The following is an 18,640-nucleotide window of genomic DNA, read 5'->3' as shown; positions in this document are numbered from 1 at the left end:
TTGTAACGGTAAGGGAAGAGTGTTCTGCGGAAAATCAGCGTGTATAAGCGAATTATAATAAGAAAAAGTTAAGATCAAGTTTAGATCTAGATAACTTTGTGGCTATTAAATATTTCGTGTAGGTACTTGATAAATGATTTCTAATGTTCAGTAAAAATTTCAGACGTTTTGGCGAAATATTTCAGAAATTATTATACGTTTTAATCAAAAATCATGAGACCGGCAGTGGACTGATCGTTAAGACACGGTTTCCAGCAGATCACCGAAGTCAAGCATTACTGGCTGCGGTCAGTGTGCGGGTGGGTGACCACTTGGATCAGTCTGCGTAGGGACCGAGGGTGTGCGATATTGGTCCTCGTTAAACTGTTCTACCGTAAAGTGCTCAAATTCGCGTGCAGGTCGTCCGACTACCGAAGCGGGGATGCCATCCCCTCTGCGGAGGATCAAAATTGTGATGGCATGTCTTCGGATCATCCTCAGGGATGTTTCCCAGACCGTCGCCAATAGCCCATTGCGCAGCTCTAGAGCGACGTAAACGAACAAAACAAGCAACCAAACAAAAATCATGACGGTTTAATCAAAAGTCCTTTTTACTTTTAGTTCGCAAGGCTGAAACTTCACAGAACTTAATATGACATATCTAATTACTTTTGAGATACGTTTCATAAAAATTGAAAATGCTAAGGAGGGGATGAATTCGGGAGAATAATGTATTTATTATCTTTATAATTCTTATAAACGATCTGTTGTTATTATTGTCGTAAGTTGTTATCATTAAGGCGAAGGGACTGCTCTTCTTGGTTTCCAGTGGCGCCATCTATGGCCAAGAATTCGACTTCTGCCTGACACATACGTCACAACCCGTTTATAGGGCGGTCCCATTCCTACATGCATTCATTCATCCACAAATCGTAATTTTAACCAGCACCAGAGAACGATCAACCTCTGATTCAGTACCCTCCGAGATATGATTTGTCATGGGAACATAGAGGACTTTGTGACCAGAGAGATTTAACGTGCACCGGTCACCATTTACTACAAAGAGAGTCTTCGGCCGGTGGGGATTGAACTCACGACCTGTTGGACATAGTTCCAATGCCCTAGTAACCTTACATGGGATAGATTTTATATTATTCTTTTATTCTATATTATTCTCTTATTTAGTATTATTCATTAATTCTTGCATGGGGAATAACGCATTTATTATATTTGATTTGTATCTTAAATGTGCCATATCTTATATACATATCGTGGTTGTATTGTTTATCATTAAAAAAGTTAGTATTTCTCTAAATAAAATAAATAACATGTAGTGACTAAGTTACTTCAGTGAGAAAAAAATGAGATATTAGTTATCAAAATAAAAACTTTATGAAACTGTCTATGATTTTTATAATGAATGTAAAGCATTACTTTTGAAAACTAGTTAGAAAAATGAACCTTACTTGTGATAATCCTAGATGGACGGAAGCAGTTTCAGAAATATACATTATTTTCCCATCTGGAGCAACAACAAAAACAAAACCATCCAGCGTCTGAAATAAATATGAAAAAAAATTAGTTTCTCATAAATATCATTAGAATTTAAAACTGAAAGTCTAATTTAAGGCTGCTCTTCAAGGCTGCCGTCGAAAGATGAAATAAAGCTTTTTTTTGTAAATAATATGCTATTTTTATAACTGCTGTGAGTTTGCAACTGTTACTCATAACTGTTAAGTCAAGTTGAGTCTAAAGCCTGCCCTTCTTTTGAAAATGGCAAAAAATCTCAATATGGAGAAAAGTCGCAGTTTTGTGAAAATGATAAGCGTTTGTGGTCTAATTTTTTAATATTTAAAAACTTACTCCAATGTTGCATTACCTGGGCTCATAAGAATTTGCAAAAAATAGGAATAAGGCACTGCTTTTGCTAATTTTCTCCTAGGTGGAAAACTGACGCCAAATAGGCGATTTTTAATAACTTCTAAAGTATTTAAGTTATTTGTCTGTTCTAAAGCCCAGATAATTCTTCACGAGATATGTTGTTTAAAATCATCACATTTCTTTAAGTGTAAGGCACTTAAACTATGGATTTTTTTAATTTTCCTTGGCGACAGAGCCTTGAAAAACAGCGTTAATTGTTACATCTGAAATCATCATTTAAGGATAATATGAGGTTTTTAATGTATTTGTGTTGGAAAGTGGAAACAAGTGAGAAAATTGTTTTCAAATCTTCAAAAAAGAATAATGCGCAAAGAAAAGGAAAAAAAGAAGAAGAAAAAAAAAAAAGAAAGAGAACGAGAGAGAGAGAGAGAGAGCTCTGAAAAACTTTTGATTTAATGATTTGATCTCCACGTTCTGAGACTAAATATTAATGGTTCAAGAGGTTAACCTCAAATCTGTTAATTAATTAGTGCAGACGATTTCTTAAGTTATGAAATCAAACACAAAATCGTACTTTGTCAACTTTTTTTTTTTNTTTTTTTTTTTTTTTTTTTTTTTTTGACGGAGTTGCCACAGTTCAAATCCCAGCGATAGCTGGTTGATACGAATTCCGCACCCGGCTCGCACTGACTACAGCGCACATAAAATATCCTCAGTGGTAAACTGATCATGGGTTAGAGTCCCCTTGCCGTGAGACTAACCGTGGGTTTCCTCTTCATGTAACGCAAATGCGGGTTAGTTCCATCAAGAAGTCCTCCACGAAGGCAAATTTCTCCCAATACTTGATCCAGGAGTTCCCTTGTCTTCTGGATTGGGTTCAAAATTACAAGGCTATAAAGTTGAACATTCGTAGTAGTAAACTGTTCAGTAGTGGGCTGTTCAAAAAGACGGTTATAATATGAAATAAAATTTTGAGAAATATGATAGTTTGCTCAGGATAGCGGTTCAAAGTTTCGACCCCATAATGTTAATTTTGCTTTTTGCGTATATCGCCATTTCTCCAGAACTTCTAAAGCGAATTGAAAAATTTTCCGCATAATTTCAAAATTCTTTTATCCAAAGGTATTTCCATTTAAATAGCTTTTAGTAAGTATGTATTACTTTTTATTATTTTATTTATTGAAATTTATTTATTAATTTATTTATTTAAATTGTAAGGTATAATTTTTTTAAGAAATAGTTTGAAAGAATGTAATTTTAGCAAGAAAAATACAAAATTTGAGCGAAGCTGGTCGAATAGTTCCTGACAAATCGAATTTTAAAAATAAGACTTTTATTTGAGGTCACATTCCCTCGAACCATTTAAGATAGAGAGTCCTAGAACGTGAAGATTCAATCGTGGAATCTAAAGCTATTCAGAATAGTCCAATTTTTTTTGCTCATAGTACATTTAACATCATAATAATAATAAAATTAAGCAATCGACAACAATTCGCATTGTATTTATTACTAAGGTCACTCACACATTGCATATAGAATTAATTGCAATTATTCAAATAATTCAACAAAAAATTATTCAATTATAACATCCCAAAATTTTTTCTTGAAATTTATCTGGGATGGAATTTTAATATAATAAATTTGCTGCTTTCTCCACAAACTCGATTTTTTAAATTCTATTTAATTTTTGGTTTCAATAAAAGAACCGTAAAATATTTTTCGTCAAAGAGGTTATTTAGACATAGTATAATATTGCTTCAGAATTTTAAACTATAAGGATATTAAATATTTTGAATATTGCTTCAGAATTTTAAACAGTTTTATTAAAAATCTTCATTTAAATATCAAAATAAACAAAAATTTTACAAAATACAAAATTTTACATGAATGTCATAATAAGAGTAAATACAATTGATTGACTTCTTAATATTTGCTATCATATGATTCCTTTGTCCAATAAAAATGCAGAAAACGGTAAGACGAAAACTGTCTTTTCGTAGCAATAGCGGTACGTTGTTTGTAAATTTGAGTGATAAACTTCACTTTTTTGAATCTTGAACAAAACTTGACTTCATCAGACAATCAGAAGCTGTCAGAAATACGATTTCTAGTTGTTTATTTACATAACTAATATACAAGTAATTGAATTGAGCTGGGCGAATGTTCAAGAAGAAAAAAATGGGAATCGGAAATTTAACTAATAAAATTTTGCTTGCTTTTTAATAACAATTGTTTTCATTACAAAGAATAATTTATATTCCTTCTAACAAATAGAAATAAGAAGATTCAATTATCTGTTTCAGCCTATCGTAATTTATGTTTAATTATTTTAACATCTGCGATGATTGGTTTTGCTTTTAAACGAATTTCTATTTTCAGACTTAAGAGGGAACAACTAATTCTTGAGATTTTCGAAAATGTAATTTTTTTAAAAAAAAATTTTGAAAAGAAAATTTAGCTGCTTCTATTATGGGCATTCAATATCAGATTATAAAAAATTGGGAATGTTTTCCTAAAATTTACAAACTGAAACTCACATGAATGAAAAAGGCATGCTCGTGATTTTTTAATCAACGTTAATATCAGTGAAATGAGTTCTTTTAAACGTTTATATGAACATTTTAAACGTTCTTATAACACAATATTTTCATACTCATAGATGTGATAACTTAATTTTTTAACTGATTCGAGAAGAGCTTTAGCCGCATATCTATTACTACTGTCGTTTCTTATGAAAATTGGTAGTTGGTTTTGTAATTTTTTAATGTTTCTGTAATTTCAAATTAAATAGATGATAGAGATGTCATAAAATTTTAAGTTGATTGTTTCATATCGTATATTTCTCCTTTATACGAATTTCAACTTATACCTGTTCGAAAAATGTTTCTGCGTACTCATATTGTCATATCCTGTAAAATTACGGGGGGAAAAGTCAATCTTTTAAAAATGTCCCTCAGATTTTTTTTCCTTTTAATTTTGATTTTTTATTATTTCATTTTGTGAGTGCTCCGTAGAATTTTTGCTTCATAAATGTATTTTAGAATTCTTGTAAAAAATCCAGTAATTCGAATATGCAGAAGCTTATGGATTATATTTAATCATTAAAAAATGTGACGAAACATTATAGAGCTCAGTTCTAACAAATTTGGAATAAAATTCCTCAAAAATTTTTTTTCTCTGTTAAAACTGTAAGTAAGGCACTCATTTAAAGTTCTATGGGGTTGAAAAATTACTAGCAATGAGTGAATAGTATCTTAGTTTTTGAAAGATTTTTTTCTCACTTAAATATTAATTTCATATCCTTAGATTGTGGGTTCTAAAGACTTTATTTTTTTGACAAGAATTCTAAAAACATGTACGCAAATGACGTTGATTACGAAACACCTTGTTTGTACAGGGCGTTCTAAATTAGACTAACCATTTCCAAATATTTATAACTGAAAAACGGAAAAAAATTTTTGCAGATAATTCCTGTAGCAAGGTTCTCATTTTTCCTTCCTGAGTTCCTGGTCGTACTTTTAAAATTTTTCGTTAGGAAGTGTTATGAATAGAAAACCTGAATAGATAAATAAAAATAATAATAATTAAAAATCGTATGACAACACGTCAATTACGCAGGTGATTGCAACTGATTGTTAATTTTTTGTAAATATTGAAATAAGGCTTTCATTCATAAGAAGATTTCAAAATTTTTTAATGATTTTCAATTATTTTTCATTGAATTAGACATTTACTATCTGCAGCGCCATCTATTGAAATTGGTTTGAATTAAAACCAGGAGCTTTAGGAAGAAAAATTTATTCCCTGTCACATGAATTCGTTCTAAGAATTTCTTTTTTTATATATAATTATTATCATTATTATTCTTAACCTTAGCTGTTTTTCTGTTATAAGTTTTTGAAAATCGTCAGTATATTAGGACACGCTATTTAATCTATGCATATAATCATCTTAAACCATTATCTGTCCACGGCTGGAAGAAGGTTTGTTTCAAAATTTTCCATGCATTTCTATTGCTGCTTTTTTTAAATTTTGCTATACAATTTCTTTTTTGTAGTCTTTTCATTTAAGTTTCATATAGGCATAATTAATAATGTATGAAAATAAAAAACACTTTGAAGATTGAAACTTGAGTAATTGTTTGTCAATAAACTCAATAAGTAATAATATCCATTTCGTAGAAAAAATAAATTTTTATTTCACGCATACTGAAAAAAAAAAAGAAAAAAAAAANAAAAAAAAAAAAAAAAAAAAAAAAAAAAAAAAAAAAAAAAGGAGGAGTGAAATAAAAGTAACTAAGAAATAAATATTAAAAAAAAGGGAAAAAAATTTAAAAGATTGCTTTCAAGTATAGCATCGAAATTTATTTTGAGCTGACCGAAAAGAATCCTAATGTCATTTTTGATGAAATATGCTGTTCTGTAAGAGGATATTCTTTTAACTCATGCATCAAACATTACTTCGCCATGCATCACCATTCAGACGATTTCTGAAAACAAACGAGAATGAGACGACTATCGATATAAACATGATTTATTCTAGTCACTTATTGCTATCGCAAATATCGCTTGCAAAAATTCTAGCCATTTCGTCTAAAAACAGCAAACGAAAGAGTTTCACTTCAATGAATCAAACCTAAAAATTCCATCTGTACAAACAATTCGAAACTCTAACTCTTTTATTTCTCTGGCGCTGCTGTAATGGTCTACCTCTCAATGATAAGTGGTAAAAGGCGAAGAAGAGTGGTAGAATACGAACTTTCAAATCCCGCAGACGATCTACAACTCGGATGGTAAAATGGTGTCTTCTGATGCAGAGGCACGATCGCTGGCCGATGACGGATTATCGCTTCCGGTTTTATGGCGGGCCACAGCACTCAAAGGCTGGTGTAGGAATTATGTAAATGATCTTCCTGTGATGTACGATCGGGCTTGTTGATCTTAGCGAACGAGAATAAATCGTCCCCCTTTCTATCGTAATGAATGTAGGTGCCGAATTCTTTATCGCTGGATCCCATTTGCACGACACTATCTCTACTCAATGGAAAATTCTTGTCCGCAAAATGGGGACACTAATCACCCTTTACTTGTTTCTAATGAATAATGAATGGGATATTTGAATTTCTGTTTACAAATAATGTAGAACATTCAAAACATTCGCTTTTATTAATATTAGCGAGAAAACTATTTCCCTCGTCTTAAAGAGCTTGATTAAATGATGGAGATATATCTAACTTATTAATACCCAATTATGCAATTTTGCATTCGAATAATTGTTCTTTAATCTTTGTACAATTATTAAATAGTTATGGGAAATATTTTGAAAATAAAATTTACAGAAATGTTTCGGCAGACAAAAGAATTTTAACCTGTGAATTGCGGGTTGTAAAGTATTTGGAAACTACATTTTGTTTTACTTTTTGAAAATGTAATCGTAAAATATTCTTCTATTTCTAAAAAATCAGTTAATTATTGTCAACAGTCAATTATTATCAGTTGTTACTATCAGTTAATTATTACAGTTTAAATTTTCATGCTCAGAAAAGATAATGTAACTTGTTCAGATTTTTATATGCTATGAAAATATACATGTTTGATGAATTATACATGTTTCCACAAACATTTTTTATGGGGCTTTTTCCTTACGACCAAAATTAACATTGAAATGCGTGTAGAAGGAGAAGCTGTAGGAATGTTGTGCTTTTAATGATTGTACTTTTTTCCGAAAATAAATTGATAACTGTTATTTACTTTACTCTGTATACATAAAAACATGCATAAAAGAAGGTCATCATATTATCAGATTTAGAGAAATATAGCTAAATTAGCACAATTCTGAAATCAGTATTTTTAGAAAGAGGGTATAGTATTATTGTTATCTGACTTTAAACTTTTGATAAATATTTTTGTTACGGTATAATTACGTTAAGAGAATTTTCAGATTCATCCAAATCGATTTCGATACTTTAAACACAATCAAAGTAAATCTTTACAAATCTAAAGATAGTTAAATGACAGTTAAAGACAGTATTAAATTATTTATCCCAAATTACTAAATTCATAATAGGATGATGTCATCCGTGTGTCAGCCAATCAGGTTCGACGCACATGCGTGACGTCACTTGCATGTATAAAATTAAATCTGATCCAAAAATTGATTGCGAGTAATAATAAACCCATCCAAGCCTTAAATTTCTAACGCTAACCAGTCATGAACAACCACGTAATTAGACAAAACCATGTAGTTTGTTGCAAGTACCCAATTTTATTAATTATTTTAATGTTTGGAGGAATCCAAAGAAGTCTAAAATTTATAGAAAGCAGTTTTTTCTTATCTAATAGAACATAGTCTTAATTATTACCTTCCTTTATTTATTGTTTTTTAGAAAAATATCAGGCTTTTACAAGTGTGTTAAGAACAAAAGGAAATGGCATGCAAAATTCCTAGAAACAAAAAAAAAAAATCGAGTTTTTACCGCACTATTTTCTCCAACCTAATAGAAGAAAGTCTCTATTAGCCTCCTTTTTTTCTTCCTTTCTTTTCTTTTCTTTTTTTTTTTAGAAAAAAAGAAGAGAAAAAGAGGAAGAATATTTAAACTTTAAATACAAGAAAGCAAAAGAAAAAAGCTATTGTGAAAAGCTAACTTAATATGCTATTGTAATACATGACCTTGAATGTAGGTTATTGAGCACAAGCATATATTAAAATATCAATAACTAGAAAGTAACTCACGAGTTTCTGTAACATAGCACTAAGTTCCTTGTAATTTAATCAAAATAATAAGAAAAACTATTACTAAAGATTTCAAAGAATTTCAATAATGACCAAAATTTGAATATCTAGTGCCAGATACCTCGATATAATTATGAAGTTTTGAAACTTATAAAAGATTTAAAATAAAAGACATAAAAAATATGCTGCATTAAATAATTAGTTTATTTTCTTCCTAAGTATTAATTTTGATTTTAGACTAAATTTATTATAAGAAATAAAAACTCTGTGCTTTCTGTAAAATCGGATGAAAAATTTTGATATTTAAAGTTGCTTCAGAAACTAAATGAATAAAAATATCAATAAGTAGCATGTAAAATAGTGTGATTTTAATTCTTTTTTTGTACTGAAAGACAATTGAGCGAAAGTATTAAGATAAAAAAATATAAACCTACTTGAAATAAAGATTTTAATTAAATGAAAAGTATCGTTACTATAAACACTGTTAATGTTTATATTTACGAATAAATTACAAACTCCATATACAATTTATTACTGGCTGTATGTTTGAAGTTTGTCTATATTAATAAGTTCAAATGGATATGAGAATTTTACCTGCAAGAGATGAGAACCAAGTTCTTTTATTGCACTTTCTAAGGGGTTTGGCAAAGGAGGTGCTGCTCCCCAGCTATCCCCAAGACCTGTGAAAGAAAAAAATAGGAATTAAATTATAAAGTGAAAGGCTTTGGCATTACTCTGCACTTAGGTTTCAATAATTTGAAATTCAAATTTTATAACTACATAATAGAATACAAAACTTTACATTAAGTATTAAGCGTCATTTCATCATTATCATCATAGTTGGCCAGACAGCCCAATGTGAGCCAATGCCTTCCTCTGAAGATTTCTCCATGGCGATTTCCGATTTATCTTTGATCTCCAGTTCTTTTCATTAATTGTGAGAAAATCAGACTCCACTGAGTCAGCCCATCTCAACATCGGCCTTCCCCGCTTTCTTTTTCCAGTGGGTCTAAAAAGCAGTATCTTTTTTATTGTGTTGTCATCACTCATTCGAAGCACGTGGGAGATCCAATTCATTCTATTTATTTTTTATGCTTTTAATAATATCAGGTTGTTTATAAATCTTGTACAGTTCAAAGATAAATCTCCTTCTCCAGTTATTGTTTTCATTTACACCACCATTTTCCTCCAGTTTTGTCATTGTCCAAGCTTCAGAAGCATATGTCAAGACTGGCCGGACAAGAGTTTTGTAGATTAAGAACTTTGTTTTTCTAGAAATAAACCTATATTTAATAAATCTTCTCAGCCCATAGACAGCCATATTCGCCATATTAAGCGCCATTTACAAATACATAATTTCACGGTGCTATTGTAGTAGTTGTTTAGAACTTTTGGAGCAATTATTATTATTTTTTTAATTTGTCTCAACCAAGAAACGTTGTTTTATTTTATTCAAATAAAGTCTTTTCATTGTAGGAAACCAAAAAAACGCAATTTTTAACTCTAATGAAAATCGTTTAATTAATGTAATCGAAATAATTAAAATACACTATACAAGATTATAATCAAATTTATCAAACAAATAAATTCCAATCAAAATAAGTCACCCATATTTCGAGATCAAGAAAAATTAAAATGGTTTTATCAAAATATATAAACCATAAACCACCCATTACAAGAGTTTGACCCGATTTATCAAAAAACTAAATCCTAATCCCAATCAGATCCCTACTTTTTGGGTTGCCGAAAAATCATGGGATCAAAAATAACGTTGTAGGAAAACAGTTATGGAAAATAAAGAAAAGAATAAAATTAAATGTTATAGTTCACTTTTCTTAAAGTTTTTTAGTTTTTGTAAAATATATTTAGATGATACGAAAGGGGATTATTGTATAATAGTTTACAAAAAAAAAAAAAAAAAAAAAAAAAAAAAAAAAAAAAAAAAAAAAAAAAAAAAAACGCTACCAAGTTATTTGAAATCCTTTGAAACAAAAAGTTAATTAAGAAGATTTCCTTAAAGTTGTTCCACTTTGATGATTTAGATTTTTTTCTGACACATAACAAAATATTTGTTTAATTTTTATTTATTTATTTATTTACTTTTTGTTTTTTTGTTTCTTACGGAAAATATTAATGCAGAATTGTTCGATTCTCATATCACCAGTTGACATACACATACATGAAAAAAAAAATGTTTTTCCCCAACACCTTTAACTGCGACTGTAGCAGTAAAAGTTGTTTAATTGATTATAAATTATAAGGAAATTGCATCACATTTTCCCTAGTAATAAAATCATTTCCTTATTTTTATACACATCAGCAAAATATTTGCATGGACTTCATTAAGTTCAGACTTTTCCGATTTGTGTCTTATCAACATAAAGAGCAATATCAGTGTAAAATAGTTTTCGAAAAAGCAGCTTTACTACGTTAAATAAAATCCTTTTTAAACAAAAAATTGAATCAAGAAAAACCCATCAAATTCGTGTCGCTTAGAATTCCGTTGCTATTCGTGTAAAATGATTTAGATGATTTTCATTCAATACTTAGTTCAAGATAACTTTACAAATTCTACAACAAAATATTAGTTTAAAATTTTAATTCTTTCTTCAAGTTTGTTTTTTCACGGAAAATATTAATGCAGAGTTTTACTATTATTTAACACTAGTGCACATACATGAAAAAAAAAATTGTTTTCGGCGCACATTTTCAAGTCCTCCTCAAATCAGTGGAAGTTCTTTAATTGATTATAAATTATAAGGAAAATACAATACATTTTCCTTAGTAATAAAATCATTTCCTTACACTTATACACATCAGCAGAATACTTGCTTTAACTCCACCCAAGTTCAAACTTTTTTTATTTATAGATTTAACAACCTACAGATCAATAAATTCTTAAGATGTGTACCCTACAATAATGGGACAGACACTTTCAGTTTTTGATATTTTTTTAAATTTTTCAAGAAGCATTTAAAATATTATTTTATAACATAGAGATGTACAGTTCATGTTATAAATTTTTTATACCTAGTAATAAGATTTATAGCTTTAAGAGGTTTGGGAGACCGACAATGAATTGCGGAAGAAAGCAAGTATTTTTGAACACCCTATGCCAGAAAAATCAAGTAATAAGCTTGTAACTTACATAGATTACTTAAGCGGTTAATTTTAATAACTGCATAAAATTTCGTATTCTTAGCTTAAATATTTGTGAAAATATGGTAATTTATATTAAAAAAAAAAGTTTTTTTGTTGCCATAATATAAATATTCAATGGAAGTAAACAAAATTTTTGGAGCAATTTAAAACTGATTACAAATTTATTAACATAAAACTTAAAGAAAATTAGTTTAAAACTGCACAAGAAATGAGTATTTAAAATAGTTCTTTTATACTGTGCATGCGCTGAAAAAATATTATAAACTTTTTTTCTTCATAATTTAGTAGTGAATCGTATTTGGCAACTACAAATAAAAGTTTTATTTGAATATTTTAAAAATTTAGAAAGTTTTAAGCAATTGTCTAAGTAGTTTTTGTACTTAAGAGAAAGCTCAAGGGTTTTCCATATCGGGGGTTTTTCACAAATTTTATTTTGTATCACAAGACAAAATTTAATAACAAATGATAATACCTTACAATAATCATCCGGAAACCAAAATGTTATATTATAAGGAAAGAAAACATTATTTTACGGGTGATGATCCATTTAGTAATTCTTGTTTAATAGTACAAAATGAAGATTGGGGAAAACCCCTTATCGTTTTGAGCTTTCTTGACGAGTACAAAAACTATTCAGTAAATTGCTTGAAATTTTTCAAATTTTTAAGATATTCAATTAAATTTTTAATATAGTAGCCAAATACGATTCACTACAAAATTATGAAAAAATTTTCCTTATATTTTTTCTGCGCATGCGCAATATAAAAGAACTACTTTTAAATACTCATACCTTGGACAGTTTTAAGCGAATTTTTTAAAATTTTATATCAAAAGATTTATAATTAATTAAAAACTACTACAAAATTTTTGTTTATTTCCATTGAATATTTATAAAGTTAAAACGCAGAAAAAAGGGGGAAAAAAGATAACGTAAGACAAAAAAAATGTGTTTTTTATGAATATGTCCATATCTCCACCGTTAGGCTTACGAAATTTTATGCAGTTATTAAAAATAACAACTTAAGTAATCTATATAAATTACAAACCAATTGCTTGATTTTCTGACATAGAGTGCTCAAAAATACTTGTTTTCTTTCGTAATTTATTGTAGGCCCCCAAACCTTTGAAAGCTTCAAATTTTGAGTATGTATGTGAGAAAAATATGAAAAATCGCATGTACTAAACACTTCTAGATTTACAAAATAATGCTTTCAGTATTTCCTGAGAAATTTTAAAAAATGCCAGAAACTGATCACTTTCATTATTGTAGGGTCGTATATAGTAATATATAAGGATGAGATGTTTTTTTTTAAACAATAATAAGACTATTGAAATAGTTTATAATTAATAGTTTTTTTAAAAAATTGAATTGTGCATTTTTTTAAGTTCTTTAGATTTACTACAAATGAATAAATGTATCCAGTATTTTCTGAATTAAGCAAACTTCGTGAGTAAGGTCTCCTATATTTGGAAGTATAAACTTAAATTGTTGATTTTAATTTTGGATCAAAATTGTTGATATTAAGAGATAGTCTTTTCTTAATCTTATTATTATTATTTCATAGGGTTCGGCTCCAGTCAGCGTATTCCCATGTTACCCTTTTTTGGTAAAATTCATAAAAAAAAAATTAATAAAATAAATAATTTTCTTATTAGTTAAAATAAGTCTTAATTTGTTAATATTTGCCAATATCTTTTTTACATGCCTATATACCTTTTTTTTTTTAAAGAAAGAAAAAAAAGTAAGAGAATCTGGTTGATTACTTGAAGATTTCCGATATGAATTCAAGTGTAATCACAAACGAAAAATTCCGGCAACTAAGTTAACAGAATTTTTCGATTTTCAAATGACTCTTTTCAGTGAAAAAAAAAAAGCTATGCGTGCGCATGAAGAGTTGATAATTAAAAAATTTTTCTCGTGGATTACTTGGGACAGCTACGTTTTCAAATTGCATAGGAGTTTTTTTCTGGAGAGAATACCACGATTTCATTTAGAAATACGATTTTAAGGATTAGTTTAAGATGTAAAAATGTCCTCTGTTGGAAAAAAATGTTACTTAGCAACTATTTAAAAAAAAAAAAAAAATTGTCCGATACTCTTTATATTTATTTATCCTCTGGTACTTTAATCCCTGTTGGAATACTATTACATTGTATATGTTACAATACATAAACTGTATTAAAACGTGTGCGACTTTTTTTCTTCTTTCTTTCTAGAAATTTTGCTTTAGCATAAATTTTATTTAAATATTCTGTAAGGAGCAGGTACGGTGCAGGTATGAAAAAAATAAGCTAGTACATATACCAAGAATATACGCATGAGCATGAGCATAATATGTAGATTGAATTAGGGTACTGGATATAAAAAAAATCTGAAAACCTAAAAGTCTTTTAGAAAATCTTTTCTAAATTGTCTATGCTATATTTACTATTTATCAAAAATCAAGAGAAAAAAGTTACAGCGATAGTCTTTGCCTTTAAAATATACAGCAACGGGAATTATTTCTGTTTCAGTTTTTTTATTGTATTTTGAGTGAGTTGTTAGAGTAGCTGGCTTAATATTTAATTCACGCTGCTCCGATTTTTGAGATTATGATCATAATATATTCTCAGATGCGGTATCAAAACTTTTCTCAAAATTGTTCTAGCGTGTGTGTCACTATTAAAGTACAGTATTTATCTAAGATCTGTACAAAAGTTCCTCCCGCTGAATAAATTTTAAATTCGAGAGTTTTGATTTGAAGATTAGTTGGCTGAATTTCGGTGATCATTTATTTGATATTAAAATTAATCCACTGAATTTGATCTGCTGGCACAAAATCATTGACTCGAATATATTAATTGTAATCGATATTGTTTAACCAACAATCTAAAACAGTATATTCGAATTAGTAATTTGAATACATCAATGAACATCGAATCAACGCATTACTAATAAAGTCATAATCATAATCATATTCATAGTCATAATCATAAGTAATATGTTGTTTCGAGTCACCTCAGCTCTATTCGAATCGCTTTAATGATTCGTTTTGAAAAACTCTGTACACTTGGTTGAAAAATCGAATAAATGCTTAAATATAGATAGATCTTTAAAACTTTTGTACATAATAACACTGAATAGAAATAGGATATGAAAAGTCTGTACACATGTCTTAGATATAAATAAATAAATAAAAAATAAATAAACAAACAAATAGATCAATAAAAATAAGTGAAGAGCAATACATTAAATAAATACATTTTTACATTATTACTTTTACAGGTACTTGAAAGCATTGATATTCTCCAATTGCGTTGTGGCATTAACCTTTTTTTTAAATTTCTTTTCGTTATTCGGCATGCATCACAGTTGAATTTGGAATATACTCTCCAAAATATTGGAGTTTTTTGATGTGGAATAAAACTATCACTATCACTCTGTTAATTTATAAATGGCTAACATGAATAGAGACTCTTACCAGCTAGGCTATCTTATTTCTGGTGTAAAATTTAAAAATTATTTGAGATGCATGCCAAAGTGGGAATCATATATCTTATTTACTGGATATCTGTCAAATGTTAAGATTTGTTGTTCACATATAAATTCAATTTAGTGTGAATGAAATTTAGTAAGAAAACGTGCAATATCAAGGCAAGAACAATTTTTCTATATCGGTTCCATATTAGCGAAGGTAATGTACTCTGAATATTTAATTTCTAAATAAACTGTATTACCAAGAAAAATAACGCGATTTATTACCTTAAAATAGAAATACATTTTTCCGAATGAGTGTTATCATTTCTGTTAAAAAAAAAGAAGAAAAAAAAAAGAAAGAAAAAAAACTTACTCTATGCGCCAGCAAGTTTCTCTTGAGGAGAACTAATTTCTCGTAACTTGTTCACAAAACAAGTTTCTCTTAAGGAATGTTTTTAACAAAAAAAAAATTAATAGAACTTTTAATGTTAAAAAATCTTCATATTTGTCTTCTAGATATGAGTAGGGGAAAAATGAGCGCTACACTCCACTTTTAGAGTTGATCACTTCTATTACTATAGTGCTATGGGATAAGCACTACACCCCACTTCCTCAGTATGGATGAGAGTTCAAACCCACTGAGAAGTTCTTAGTAAAAATGACGTAGCATGGCTCTTTACGTAGCATGGTTTGGACTAAGCAAATGCTTCTTAAAAATTTTGAGTATTTATTTCGTCACTACTATGGATCTATTTGAAAAATATTATGCTGAATTTGTGATCTGAAAGAAGTTTCCAATGAATTTCTCATTGGAAAAAGTAACAAAAAATTCGCAAAGTGTCCTTCTTTATTTTTATTTATATGTATACTGTTAACGTAACATTGTTTGGACTAAAAACTGCTTTTTAATAATTTTTAATTCATATTTTTTGACATATACGGGTATTTTTGAAATAATTGAAGCTCAATTGTTTCTTAATCAAGTTTCAAATGACTTCTTCATAGCATAAAAGTATAAAAAAAATTCATAAATTGTCCTTCTTTTTGTCAATTATACATAAGTGTCCTCCTTTATGTTATCGAAAAATATGTTCATAAATAAATGAGAAATATAAGTAACCCTCACTTTGAAATCTGAAACAAGGCAAAAATAAATTTTTCATACAAAATAAATGGCCAACTTAAATATTGAATGTGATTATGCATTCAAAAATATTCCAGGAATGAGTAGTCTATAGATTACACCGAGTATGCCGCAAACAAAGAGCACGTGAAAATATTTTATATTCTGGATTTAATCAGATTCAGAGGTATGTCCAGATTTTAAAGGATATGGGGATAGAACACCAGCCTCCCAAAGGGGTGAACCAGGTTCGAATCCCAGCAGTGGCTAGTTGATACGAATTCTGCACTCGGCGCAAATGTCATTTAAAAAATCCAATGGAAGTCAAATGTATACCAATACTTGATCCAGGAGTTTCCTTGTCTTCTGGATTCGTTTCAAGCGTAAGTACAAGGCCGGGATAGCCTGGTTGGTAGGGCACTGGGCCCATGTCCAAGAGTTTGTGAGTTCAATCCCCGCCGGCCGAAGACTCCCCGTGACTGATGCACGTTAAATCTGTCGAGTCGCAAAGTCCTCCATGTTCCCATAACAAGGCAATACCTCTGGAGGTACTGATCCAGGAGTTTCTTGTTTTCTGGATTGGTTCAAAAATTACAAGGTTACGGAGTTGAGCATTAGAGGTCGTAAACCCGAAATTGGGTCGGCTGTTCAACGACGGTTATAAAATAAAATAANAAAGTAGCAAGGCTATGAAGTTGATTATTGATAGTCGTGAAATTGGGTCGGCTGTTCAATATATGATAAAATAAAAGCATGGCAAGTGCAGTTGATCGTGAAAAAGATGAAGCAGAGACGTTGAAAAAAATATTAAGTTACTAGGCTAACATCACTCCACTTAGACAATCGTTGATGTTGAATATTTATACACTGTAAATTATTTAAATTGCTGCAATAATTGAAGGAATGTAATTTAATTGAAAAACATTATTAGAGTTATATTTTTGTAAATGATTTTTTTTTTCTCTTTCAATTGTTTTGTAGCAACTTGTCTCCATAATTTCGCAATTTTTCCGCATAATTTTTAAAACAATTTCCTCTTCTCAGTGTTGCATAATTTTAGTCATATTTCAGCATAATTTATCGCATCAAAACTATCGTTAACTTGAGGATTCGTTACTTACATAATTTCAGTATAGATTATTATAAAATTATTCTTCCATTCATAAAGCATACTGCAATTCACAGATTTATTTAGGTGCTAAAACTTTTTTTACAATGAATTTTATGCGAATTTTAATAGAATTATGACTGAATCGCCAATGAATAAGATAAAGAGGAAAAGAAATAGAACAGTGTGCGACACAAAAAATCTTCGAAAGGAAATTTCGGTTGAAATAATAACTTTTATGTAAGTGCGTTTGAAATATATGAAGTAAAATAAAATTAATATATTAAACACCAATTTTTTATCAGACATCGAATAATTTCTCAAACCCTTTGAAGAAAACAGCTATTCTTATTTTTTTTTTTGTTTATTTTTTTAAGAAAAAAATCAAGGTTACATATTTGTATGACTTTCAATATAATTGTTTTTATACTTTAGATCAAATGATTTGCCATGAAAAACTTACGATCCCAACATTTCATTATTTTACTAAGATATACGTCAGACAAAGATCAAGGTTATTCAAACAATTAATTTTACACATAATTTTTATATTTTAATGTCAGAAAATGAATTTAAAGCACCTGTTTCCTTAGTTTTGCCTTTATCCTCGTAACTGGTGATACTTGTGTGCAAAGAAAATAAAAGACCACTATCGAATCGGTTGATTTCTTAAGAGGAGGACATATAATTTGTTTAGGGCGTGTATTTAAAACTGATTGCTAAACAGATTTTTCTCAAACAGAGTGGCGTTTTTATTTTCCTACTATAGCCTTATTTAATTTTCTAAAAATTAAATAAGGAAATGCTAAAAAATTAGATAACAGTACGTAACAATAAAATCACTTTTTAAGTATCGACCAAAAAAGATCCTTCTGCTCATAAAATTTCAGCTCATTTCAGAAAAATAAATAAATAAAAAAACTTAACATGTTTTAGTCAGATATTATGTATTAAAGAGGACATTTAAAAAAAGAATTAAAAAGTTGTAGTTGTAGTTCATTTACGTCGCACTAGAGCTGCACAATGGGCTTTTGGCGACGGTCTGGGAAACATCCCTGAGGATGATCCGAAGGCATGCCATCACAATTTTGACCCTCTGTAGAGGTGATGGCACCCCTGCTTCGGTAGCCCGACGACCTGCACGCGAAGTCGAGCACTTTACGGCAGAAGAGTTTAGCGAGGACCAATACCGCACACC

The 18,640-nt window shown here is 29.3% G+C and overlaps 1 protein-coding gene across 2 annotated transcripts in view; it reads right to left on the bottom strand.

Annotated features, from left to right (window-relative positions):
- The window catches only part of sim (bHLH transcription factor single-minded), a 141,827-nt gene that overhangs the window by 15,460 nt on the left and 107,727 nt on the right, over positions 1-18,640 (bottom strand). For both annotated transcript variants that reach the window (XM_071184725.1, NM_001323806.1), the window contains 2 exon segments: positions 9,187-9,272; positions 1,446-1,535 (listed from right to left, as the gene is read on the bottom strand). Coding sequence is in view for 1 of the 2 variants with exons in the window: in NM_001323806.1 (NP_001310735.1) it covers positions 1,446-1,535; positions 9,187-9,272 (176 nt within the window). In the remaining variant the exon portion in view is untranslated.

The sequence above is a fragment of the Parasteatoda tepidariorum genome, chromosome 9 (genome assembly GCF_043381705.1).
Source record: "Parasteatoda tepidariorum isolate YZ-2023 chromosome 9, CAS_Ptep_4.0, whole genome shotgun sequence".
NCBI classification, from domain to species: domain Eukaryota; kingdom Metazoa; phylum Arthropoda; class Arachnida; order Araneae; family Theridiidae; genus Parasteatoda; species Parasteatoda tepidariorum.
The sequence above is the reverse complement of the archived record's forward strand: the minus strand, read 5'-3'. Positions and strand labels throughout refer to the sequence as shown.